Here is a 12,387-nt window from a genome sequence, read left to right on the forward strand (position 1 = left end):
GAATTCAGAAATGTTCGACGTGGTGTGGTGGAAAACAGGTCATAGTTTCCATGTTTGCAACGAATTAATTGATCCAGATTATAGTCAGGCCTACAATCTTAAATGTGATGATATACACTATAACAATATTCTCAAACTCAACTTTAATTGTGGTTTACAAACACATAATGCCTGTGTAGGCTAACGCAAATATTTTACTGATTTACAGACATTTGCATCATCAATAAATTACTAGAATTATATACAGTATTACTTACCTATCGTAGGCCTAGTACTCAAGCTTGGTTCCTACTAAAGCGTGGTTCTCACTAGCGACGCAAGGACGTAACGCAACGTAAGTGATTTGACCAATCACAAGCGATGGATTATTCGAACAGTGGCTCGTCATTGGTCAACTCGCATCCTTGCGTTGCGTCTCTAGTAGGAACCACGCTTAAGACGCAACACCGAGGATGTAAGCGCAACGCAAGTACTTTGGCCAATCACGACACGGCGGTGATTAGCCGAACTAACGCTTGTCATTGGTCAAATCGCTTGCGTTGCGCATACGTCTTTGCGTTAAAAACGAATGATTTCACATATAAAAAGACAAAATAAACGGTTAAATATAACCAAAAACTCATTTTCTTACAGACAATTTGACTATATTTTGCTTTCAATTACAGTTTTTTAGGTAAATATTTTTTTTCAGATGCATGAATTTTTGGTCAAAGTAAACAACTATGTTGACATTAGAATAGCATAATTAAAAAAAAAAAACATCTTTTCAGGGGGACAATATATCTTTAACAGAGGTTCAAGGTAGTCTTGTTATGGTCAGGTCTGGATAAGCTCCTAGGGTAATTTGTGCAGTATCTTGAATGTCTCTAGTACTGGTAGGTCTAAGACTTTTTTTTACCAAAAGGGAATCAGTGTTCTAGGCCTAGAATTTCTTTTCATTGATGTAATGAGTCTTGAAAGAGTTTAGATGACTTAATTAGTGATTGCCGATAGTCCAGTAGATTTTGCCATTCATCTTGACTCTTCAGAAGGCCATTGTTCTTGTGAGCTTCATAGCAAAATTGAGGGGTTTTCAGCTCATACCTGTAAAAAAAAGTAATACACTATAGTATGACTGTTAAATAATTTCACGACAAATACTAAAATATACATTGATAGAAGAATAAATTATTCATTTGAAAAAAAATTTGTTTAGCTGAAATATTTCCAACCAATTCAAACTAACCATTTAGGTTGCGGACCTCTTATCCGTTCCAGTTCATCTTGTCTTTTAGATTCCAAGATTCTGTCTTCTTCAAGACGCAACCGTTCCATTCTTAACTTAGCAAGTTCATAACGGTAAGGAGAAACGATCTCTTCCCCATCGACAAAGCGCTGTGAAGCTACAAGATAATTATAATCCGACGTTGCTTTTGTTACTGGTTGAGCACTTTTTGATAAGTAATTTCTTGACCTTCCATTCTCCGACAGTGGTCTACTTACAGTGCTTCTCAGAGTGGATTGTGACGTCGGAGGAAAGTACTGACGAGTGTTAGAGTCTTGCACAATCGCAGAATTAATCCGGTGCTGAGCAAGTTCAGTTCCCAACATTCCGGCAGTCCTTGAATGTGGTGATACCGACTTCATACTTACTCCGAGGGATTCAAAGACAGGAAACTCCATGTCATCCTTCAGATGTACAGGATCGATATACCATTGAGATTTTGGGATATTGCTGGTTTGATACTTCTTTTTCTCGTACTCGTCATTTTCTTGTAAATCGCTATCGATAAGTCGTTGTAGCTCGTTCTCGAAAGCTGTTAAACTTTCTTCGTCACTGTCTGCTTCAGCTTTGTGGTGAGCATGAGACTGATGCTCTGTGAAACTCACACTTTTGTTCAAGCTCTTGTTCAAGCTGCTATTCAAACTCTGCAGGTCCAGGGAGAGTTCTCCAGTTTGTCTCCGTCTACCTGGCTTAAGACTACTCTTTTTTAGAATACTGCTGACACTATCATTCAATTGTTGAGTATCATACGTTGAATACTTTCCAGATGAGCGACTCAACATCCCATTGCGCAATCCAGTGAGTATTGCTGATTGCGATAAGTTACTTGTACTCAAGGTCCGCTCAGAGTTAGTCTGGTATTGTCTTGAATTTTCTTTTCTATAAAGAGAACAATCATAAATATTACGAAAATTAGAAATAAATCAATTTCCTTGCTCTACAACTAACTTTTTATAAGGCCCTATACTGTAGCTAGCTAATGTATATTATACCCTACTATAAATTAGCCAGGGCCTAGCTAGGCCTAGGCTAGGCCCCTAACTAATAAAGCTAATAATATTCATTAGACATTAATAATATTAATATCAATCGAATAATCAATAACATAAGTCACTAACTATGAGGGTGTACACATTTAGCATTGTTATTGATAAATGGCCAGTCCTTTATAATTCCGTTTAGTCTAGGCCTAGTAGTAGTTCAGCTAAATACTTGGGGAACAAGCTCCGCGTCCGTGGCAACAGTCGTAACTAAGCCGCGGCGTAGGCCTAGAGATGGTTATGTTTGGCTGCCTAAATTGACATAATTAGAAATGCAAGTGTACCTTAGTGGCGTTGATGTACCATGTAAAACAAAGTCTTTGTCTGGATTTCTATTCAACATCATGTTTTTTTCACTAACTATGTCTTTAAAATGTTCATAATTAAAATGTAAACATTAACAACTCGGCATTTTTTTACACACTTTACTGCATGTTTGTCGCCATCTATCGCTCAACAACATAAAAAAAAACGTGTATGTGCTGCTGTGCGCGCCGCTAATTTAAAAAAGGTCTTTGGAAAAACTCTGAAAAATAATTTTTCCTCTATAAGACAATCAAAACTAAATTCGAATTTATTTTGAACTCTGTTCATTTATGGTGACATTTTTATAATAACAATGATTGTATTTTAATGTTTGCTTTTACCTGTATCACAATCTAGTAATCATACTAAATTTATCATTATCAAACTTTTATGTTTTAGTAACAACTACTGTAATTAAAACAAGTTAGTTTCATAGTACAGTATAAAGTGTGTTCTAAAGTGCTGTTTGTAGCAATGAAAATTCAAGATCAGTAATTTTCTCTCTATGTTTTATTCATATATCTTGAGAGCATTGTACATTATACACTTCACAATGCATCTTATGTATCTCACGTAACGATGAGTTTATTGATGCAAATTTAATAGAAATTAAGTACATTGAAAATTATATTCAATAACAACAACTAAAGAAAGAAAAAAAATCATTTTACAAAATGACCAATTTATGGGACTGCAAAAGTACATTTACTTTGTATGTTGTGTTCACAAGAACGTCTTGTAGTTTTAATTTGTATATGTTGTGCTTAGAATTATTATTAACACCCACAAGTATTTAAATTTTGTCAATTGTATTTATATATTTTGAACTTCAGAATGAAGTAGTGAGGCCGTAGCGAGAGGTTAAAAACAGATGAGGCAAAGATGCTTAAATATAATTATTTATATAAAATATGACAATTTTTACTGGGGAATTGGGGCGAGTGGCTTATCTGTCTCATGCTGGCTACAGCCCTGTGTACACTGTATTCATGTGAATGCTTTTACTTAATGCGATGTCAATATTTAAATACTAAGTCTTGGTTTAGGCCATGCAAAATAAATTTTATGGTTTTCATCAGTTGCCTCAGTGCGAAATTTCGCCCTCCACCTAAAATGCTTATTTTCAACTTTTTTTTGTCAAGAAATAAATACAAAGGTTGAAAACAAAAAATCAAAATCTGTTGATATTGTCATTCTTTTCTTAATATATTTACACAAAACATTTACTTTATGTAATGTCCATGTAAAAGCATAGACCTAAAGCTTTGTCTACACTATCAAAGTATATGCGACAAAAAAATGTGGTGTGCCCCTATATAGACGTGATGATGTTATATCACTACGATATTTGGGCACATTAGACTTTTGTAAAACTAGTTTGATAGAGTAGACAGAGCTTTACAGGAGCCAAGTCTAGCTACGCTACCACATATAAACGACCTGTCGACCTTGGGAGGATGCGACAAGTTTGCGCAAGTAATTAAAATCAGGGGACAAAAGATAAAAATCCTACACTGGTACAAGTAGTATTTTAGGTGCTGATGAGAACCATATATAATGTATTTCCCTTGGCCGTAATACGCGAGAAAAATTGTAGAAAATACACAAAAAAGATTAAGAAAAATACAACAAATGTATCCATACATTCAAAATTAATTCAAATGAAATACAAGAAAAAAAAATATCGAAAAAGTAATCAATAATTAAATTCCACGATTTTCTAAATCTTTAACTTGGTAAATCCTAACAAGCCAGTGCTCTGTTGTGTATGCTTCTTCAAGAACATCCAACTCAAAATCTTTATTACCAATTTCTGCATTTCTAACACGATCATATCCAGTGGGTTTATCTGTTGAGATAACGAATGAAGTAATATTATTATAAAAAGTCATTGAGGCCTAGGCTAGTTTGCCGACTGTATTAGAGAAAATGCTCCTGTCTATAGTAGACTCTGGTTTCCACTTAAAACGTGGTTCCCACGCAAGGACATATCGACGCAAAGTGCTGTATTGCGTAATCACAAGTGGGAACCGACAAAGCAACAGTGCGGCAAACATTGCAGGCTTGTTGCATAGGTTGCATTACGTTGCGTCGCAAGTGGGAACCAAGCTTTATAGGCAATGCAACAACGTAGAGGCAATTCAAGTGAGCTAGCCAATCACAGACAACAATTCGGATTGGTCAAATTACTTACAGTGAGCTTACATCCTTGTGGTGCCCCAAGTGTGAACCAACCTTAAATAAACCCTAGTTGCTTTACCTATTTTGTTACACTGTAAAACACCTATTAAGGGGACACCGTCAGGACTCAACAAAGTGTACCCTTCATAAAAGTGTGCACAAATTAGAAGTTTGCCATTGTTTTAAAACATATATTTCCCTGCATTCGTTTCAGAGGAAAGTTAATAGGGGTGTACAAAAAAGATGGGATTCTACTGTATAATGGATTATTAGTATAAACAGTCAAAATGTTTTTTTTTCCAAATTCTAGAATGTGTTTTTCCACAATCGGAAATAATTAGGAAGCTTAAGAAAATTCTGGCTTAGGAGACTTTCCAGTTTTCAGATGGAATTTATCTCCAAAATCTACCTGTTGGCCTTTACTGTTATGTTGTCCTAACAACCACACAAAAACATGTGACCCATAAAAGCCTATTTTAAAAATACAAAATAGTTTATTGGGGTCAAATGATTTTGTCTCATCTACTGGACTAAAGCAGACATGGTTTTCTTGATTTAAAACAATTACTTACTTCCTTCGGTGTAGACCTCACCGAATCTGTAATAACACATTTTATACATAAGGCAGTTAAGCAGGGTTGGGGAACCCTCTTTATCAATTCTGAATTCTCCTTGAGGTGTGTAGTAATCGTTCTCTTTGATGTGAGCGCCACGGTCAGTACTGCCTCCAATACGGACCATCCACAAAAACTTATTAATATCTACAAATAATAATAATTGATTGTTATTTGATAGCCCTGAAATTTCTTTCTGGCTTTTTAAATTCATTTTTATTTAGCTTTTGCTTATTCTATTTGTTTTCCCATTGAGATCTAGCCACTGATATCTACAGCATTATCTTTTTTCAGTAATTTGCCTTTGGATTTAAAAATAAATATAAATAGAGATAAACGAATACGAATAGTCTTGGTTAACTTTGATGTAATTCTACTGAATATTCTTAATCCAATGAAAAAATAAAAGACAAAATCGAAAAGAAAAAATCGATTGAGTATATGCAGTTTTCAAACTATGGTACAATTGCCAATTGTATCAAGCAGTCAGAGTTGGGAGACACAACCGACTACAATAAAGAAGTGGACATAAAAAAAAACCTTTTTTATCACATTGGCTCAAGAATCATTTTGCTTGAAAATTGAGTAGTTTTTTTCCTTTTTTTAATAATATACGTAAGGATGTGTGGCGCAGTGTGTTGGACTACTGATTGTGAGTTTGCGGTTCGAATCCAACTCTGTCGCATTGCTTGTATCCTTAGGCCTCTCTCCACCCAGGTGTATAAATGGATACCCGGTTAGATCAAGACACAACTTTGAGCTGATTACTAGCTGCATTATGGGAGTATGTTTCCATACGTGTTTGATGCAAAAAATGACCAGGGTAATAATGTTCAGCGCTTAGAGGTTTCACAACATTAGGCACTATATAAATCCAGGATATTATTATTATTATTATTATTATATTATACAACATACCATCTGATGAATATCCAGTCAATCCACCAAAGATAACTAATACATAGTCAACATCAAGCTCTCTCATTATCTCGTACGCTTTGTCTTCAGGCGATGCCATGGCCTAATAAAATAAATTAAAGTATCAGCATTATTGATCGTAACACATAAAAGAAGACGTTAATTAGGATGATATTATGTGCTGAGGGTAACTGTAATAATAAAATATAGTCAGGAATAATTAAATAAAGATGAAAGAACAAAATATTAAATGCATAAACTTTTAGAACAGTTAGTATATCAAGAACTTTTGTTGCTTGTTCTTGCTCTAATTTATGTTATGACGCAGTGAAATTTGTTCTATAGAGGGTGCTATACCATATCTGTAAATTTTGTTTTTTAGCATGATGGCCATGATGATACTGCCTACAAGTACCACATTCTTGGGTTCAAATCCAGTTTGGTGTCACTTTTCTTTTTTGAACAAGACCCTCTTTCACAAACTTTCTATACAGCCTAAAGCTCTGTCTAACCATCAAACTTTATGTGACAAAAAAAATGTGATGTGCCCATATATGACATGTTTGGGCATATCACTACCATGTTTGGGCATATCACTACCATGTTTGGGCATACCACTACCATGTTTGGGCATATCACTACCATGTTTGGGCATATCACTACCATATTTGGGCATATCACTACCATATTTGGGCATATCACTGCCATATTTGGTTACATCACACTTGTTTTGTCAAACTAGTTTGATAGTGTAGACAGAGCTTTATGCATATACTTTATATAGTATCAAATTTTGTGTCTACACAGTTCGAGATTACTACCTTTGTAAATAGCAATAGAAATATGCAAAAAAATAGAATGCATCATGACATTTAACTAACTCAAACTAACCTGTCCGACTCTTGATATGTGCGTGTTATTCCACGTATTATTGTCAACTAATATTGTCCGATTCGCCATTGCCGTTATCTGATACCCGTAATCCCACCACGACATGATCTTGGCATCCTGAAAATGATAATATTTACGATTTCAAATTACTAATAACTAATTAAGTAGCGCTCGCTACTATCCTCAGCAGTCAAGACTGAACGAGGTGAAAGGGCAAAAGTGTGCACGAAAACTAGAGTTCAAAAACATTAAATTTCAATTTGCTTACTTCTGGAGTGTTTTGTCGTAACCAATAGTAAGCTTCCCTGAAGTCATCGAAAATAATACGTCCACCATCACCGGCACGAGCTGATAGCACAATAGAGGGCGACGAGTAAGCCTCTGATGTCACCCAGGTACAGTGGAATGTGTAGGTAATTAGAAAGAACGTTACTAGTAGGATAACAGCTGTTGCAACCTGAAATATAGGAAAATATAGTATTGGTAAAAATAATAATAATATGTCCATTTTTTTTCTTAAGCTCTGTCTACACTATCAAAATAGTTTGACAAATGATGTGCCCAAATATGGTGATATTACATCGTGATCATAAACATAAAGTTTGATAGTAGAGACAGAGCTTAAAACAATAACAAAAACTACATTAAAAATAAATATATAATAGCAAAACATTTTAATTATTCCAAAGGAAAACCTGCAAGTCTTAGTGTGGAAAGTGACGATTTGTCAGGGAAAGGTGAAATGTAAGATGAATTGCATTGAACTCTAACCTCATTTCTGATTGGATAACTTGAGTCAGTTTTCTTAGTCTTCTTATCCTTTCTTGATATGTCCAAGTTCTTCATGTAAGTTGTTAAAACGGACGAGATTCCAATACCAGATAGGATGCACATTACCGGTGCCAATACCAACATAAGACGTACCATCACACCCTGAGATAAAAAAAAAGAAAGACCTATTATATAACTTTTTCAACCTAGAATCAACAAAATTATGAGTCCAATAAAATAGAATAAACTTCAACAAAAAGCACTTATTGTAGACTTTCATAAATTGTTCATAAACATGTTAAATTTTAAGGTTGCCATGGTACAATAATAAAATAGTGATAGACACAAATTTGATACTATATTTGGACACTTTTTTTGGCAAACTAGTTTGATAGTGTAGATAAGTATTGGTACTTACAGAGAAATAAAGACTGGTTATTCCATACAAAATGATAAATATATTAGCATCAGTCAGCTTGGAGAAGCAGTAGTACATACCAACTGTAAGAAAAAGATATATTTTTGCTGTCAAAATTCATGAAATGTCAGTAAAACAATGCTCTTATTTATCAAAATAAAATCAAAACAAAATATAAATCTTTGCAAAAATATTGATAACCACACTTATTTGTTGACAGAGCGTTGAAGCAGAACAAGCCTAATGAAATAAGCTCCCCCGCACCTTATGGTACTATAGAACCTAATTTTCAATGACTTACAACTAACTCTGTAACTATTTGTAATAACAATATTATTTTCCTATGCAAAATTGATTGTTCTTGCAATTTACATACATACGACATACACACTTCCCTTTAACAGCACAAAATGCATTGGCGCAATCTCAAGCTTAGAAAATGATTATAGTTCAGAAATTAAAAAGAAATTCCAAGCAGTAACCTCACATGGAGAATGAACATACTGGGGAATTATGTATCAGTAATAAAGAAAGATTTTCAAATGTAGAAATACTCTATTATCCTATGAATCATATTTTATAGAAATTATGGGCTTATACCTGGAAACATGAAGACATGTAGTTGTAAATCAAAGTAGTATGAGCTCCACGTGGTCGGTTGATGTTCAGAAACGGAAGCGATAATGGGAATATTGTTCTTGGCGTAAGATGGATCCAAAAGGGAGTAGAAACGTCCAGTCCATGGAGAAATTTCTGAAGAGATTTGGTTAAGGATATTACAATCAATTATAACATAGAATATAAAAATATTTAGAGATTGAAATCTAATGCTCTGTATACACTATTAAACTTTATGTGTGATTTATTTATGTTTATATGGACATGATGATGTCAAATCACTACATATTTAGGCACATCACACTTTTTTTTGTCAAGATTGATAGTGTAGACAGAGCTTAACATAAAAAGTGTGATATAGTATAGTGCCTGGGTGCCTGCCTGGGATCTTGTAAATGTAGTAGTGGAGCTGTAGCTTGCTGGTTAACATGCTTGCCTTCCAATCCCAAGGCCCAGGGTTTAATCCTGACCTAGTCCCAGGGTTGTAACTCACGACTCTTTCAACTCCACTCTCTCAAATGAGACTTAGTTTATAAGCATGATCAAATTTTAAAATAGTTTATCAATCCTGTAATTGGCATATGAAATTAAAAAATAAATTAATTAAAAAACGAAAAGGATACTGCCAGTCCATGATAGTACAGCAGCAACTGCAGCCACGACAGACGTTACCATGATGAGAACACTTCGGAAGAGAATTGAAAAATACTGCTCACTAAGATTGGCACGAAGGTAGTCAGTCAGAGCATATATCTGGCACAATCCAAAAACACCAAAGGCCTAGGAAAAAAAGGGGAGAAAATATGATTATTACCAACAATTATGTTTGTTTTCTTTGTTTCTTGTATTTTTGTTTACAATTGCATTACAACAAACATCTAAATATGACAAATACATGATACACAATTTTATTACAATAACAATCCTAAAGCAATGATGATGCCATATCACTACCATATTTGGGCATATCATACTTTTTTTGTCAAACTAGATTGATAGTGTAGACAGACCTTAAGAAATGTTAAAAACTGAATTAAATTCAAGGAAAAGGCTGCACACATAAAACACCAGGAAAGGTTGAATAGAACAAATCTTTCAACTCATGAAATATTCTCACCATCCAACATTCATTATTTGAATACTATTCAATTGACTGGCTAGCTTATACAAAATTTAACTTGGTAATACTTACAGCCATATGTTCGCTGGACTGCACTGGTTGAAATCCAACGAAAGAAATCTGCATGGATAGGATTGTTCCAAGACAGTAAAATGTACAGTAGGCCAGGTAGACCCTATGGGAGAATCGACCGGTGACCATCAAGCCAAAGACATGGATAGGGATTAAGTTGACCAGGAAGACATATCCTCCCCATGATGATACCTGTAAATTATAATGAATGTACAATTAGGAATTGTTAGAAAGTTATAAGAGTTAATATGGATTAATACGGATAAATAGAGTGATAATTGGTATCATGTGAGAGGCGTGGGTTCAAGCCTGTCTGTGCTATATTGGTTGTATCCTTAGGCAAGGTGCTTTACTCTCATTGTTTTATCTTTAATATGGGGATGCAATGTTGTTTGTCTCATGTACATACAGTGTAAGTTAGGTGTGCTGCACTGCTAACAACCGTAGAGGGCCTAATTCAAATGTCATCGGTTTCCAGTAAAACATGATGAAAACTTTTCTTAGGCCTGAGATCTATAGAGTACTGCATATACGAAACTGTATATTAGCAGCTCAATTGTACCATTCATCACTCAAATTGAAAGTAAATCCTACCATGTAAAAGTATGCAATGGCACACAAGCTAGCCCAGAAGATGGAGCCAGTTTTGACGGACTTGATCCAGAGGGCGTAGGTCAAAAGCATGCAGAAAATGGCAATTCCTTCGTTATCGTAGGAGCCTGCTACAGATCGAGAGATGTAGCCAGGAACAATGGATATCATGGCTGCTGCAACAAGGCCAGCACTTGTATCCTACGAGAAAGAATTTATAATTTTAGTCTCTAAATGTAACGACTGTGCTGGCTGAGGAAGAACTCCGTCTGGCCAAAAGGGTAATTCAATGCCCAGCTTAATTTCACCTCAGTACCCACCAAAGAAAACACTAGATACGTAAAAGTAGCTAGTTTTTTATCCATTTTTTTCATACCTTTCACCCACTAGACTTAAGTAGCTCCTAATACATACAATACTGTAGAACACCTCCTTTGGGACACCCTGTTAAGGGTACACTTTCACATGAAACATACTAGTGAAGATATTAGTCAAAACTATGGTCGGTCAATCCTTATGCAGCCCATTGGGTCCAGAATAGAGGTTCTACTTCTACTATTCTATTGTATGGGTAGATAGGAATATCTAAATGTTGGTTTCACATGTTCTGGGAGATGAGGTGGGAAGGAGGAGAGAGGCTGTTCCAGATCATGGTACATAATTGATAATAAAGACTTACTTTAAGTTCTTTTGTGAGATGGTACGTCACCAGAGTAGTCAATGAGGAGAAAAATGGCGCCAAAAAGACACATACATTGCGGACCTCAATGGTGATGTGCAGGAAATTGAGCAAATGGTAAATAATAGCCGACGTTACCATCAATCCTAAGGGGAAAAAGGAAATTAATACTTTACAATTCTACTTTCTTATTATATATTCAGATGTTTATTAAGAAGTATTCATTTCTATCCTGTTTACCATCAAACATTCACAATGAAAGGCAGTTTAAAAGTATATATATACTATAATGTGATAGGTAGAATTGGAGGGGATGAATTTTAATGAGGGATATCTTTACACCAAAAAAAGCTTTTTCATAGTGCCCCATGTTTCAACTTACCTGGATAGATAGTTCCTCCAATAATACGTCCAAGAGGATACCATGCTCTATCATCAAACCAATTATGAAAGCTATAGAAACCTTCCTCGGCAAGGAAGCGAGTTGTACGATAATTAAAGTACGGATCAAACTCGTGAATAACGCTTTCAAATCGCAATACAGAAAACAGACGAGTTGCAAAAGCTGAAAAAAAAAAAGGAATATAAATTAACAAACCTAAAATGAAAATTTAAAGATGGAATATTTCAGCAAATGAAAATAACAAACATTGATAAATCAAAATTAAACTAGCAATAGCGGTATTATTGAATTTGTTTCTAGTGTGTATCTGCTGCCCTCTATTTTAGGCAATAAAAAAAATTAAAAAGTACTGTACTGCTACTATTCTAAATAAGTAAGAAGCATTGTTTTGCATTCAGAGCATCTATCAATAAAATCAACTCGTCCAATACCAAACAACCTTGATCTGGTAAAAAATAATTCAAAGTGGCTATCCTTAAGACTAGCAATAATACAACGATC

General features: G+C 34.8%; 2 protein-coding genes across 3 annotated transcripts in view; both read right to left on the reverse strand.

The window, feature by feature from the left end:
• Window positions 1-323: 323 nt before the first annotated feature.
• LOC144839849 (uncharacterized) lies at window positions 324-2,728 on the reverse strand. Its single transcript, XM_078695410.1, has 3 exons — window positions 2,589-2,728; window positions 1,226-2,143; window positions 324-1,083 (listed from the first exon to the last, which is right to left on the reverse strand). Exons 1-3 carry the CDS (start codon window positions 2,648-2,650, stop codon window positions 936-938), a joined length of 1,128 nt encoding a protein of 375 aa, XP_078551536.1. The 5' UTR covers window positions 2,651-2,728; the 3' UTR covers window positions 324-935.
• Window positions 2,729-3,102: 374 nt separating this feature from the next.
• Window positions 3,103-12,387, reverse strand: part of LOC144839837 (dolichyl-diphosphooligosaccharide--protein glycosyltransferase subunit STT3A) — a 32,887-nt gene continuing 23,602 nt past the window's right edge. For both annotated transcript variants that reach the window (XM_078695380.1, XM_078695379.1), the window contains 13 exons: window positions 11,866-12,048; window positions 11,484-11,629; window positions 10,808-11,005; window positions 10,214-10,405; window positions 9,645-9,801; window positions 9,004-9,156; window positions 8,404-8,486; window positions 7,986-8,147; window positions 7,483-7,671; window positions 7,215-7,331; window positions 6,324-6,426; window positions 5,364-5,552; window positions 3,103-4,459 (listed from right to left, as the gene is read on the reverse strand). In XM_078695380.1, the coding sequence (XP_078551506.1) occupies window positions 4,314-4,459; window positions 5,364-5,552; window positions 6,324-6,426; window positions 7,215-7,331; window positions 7,483-7,671; window positions 7,986-8,147; window positions 8,404-8,486; window positions 9,004-9,156; window positions 9,645-9,801; window positions 10,214-10,405; window positions 10,808-11,005; window positions 11,484-11,629; window positions 11,866-12,048 (2,018 nt within the window). In that variant the 3' untranslated portion in view covers window positions 3,103-4,313. The remainder of the gene's footprint in view (window positions 4,460-5,363; window positions 5,553-6,323; window positions 6,427-7,214; window positions 7,332-7,482; window positions 7,672-7,985; window positions 8,148-8,403; window positions 8,487-9,003; window positions 9,157-9,644; window positions 9,802-10,213; window positions 10,406-10,807; window positions 11,006-11,483; window positions 11,630-11,865; window positions 12,049-12,387) is intronic.

Source organism: Antedon bifida, chromosome 4, assembly GCF_963402885.1.
Source record: "Antedon bifida chromosome 4, ecAntBifi1.1, whole genome shotgun sequence".
Taxonomy (NCBI): Eukaryota; Metazoa; Echinodermata; class Crinoidea; order Comatulida; family Antedonidae; genus Antedon; species Antedon bifida.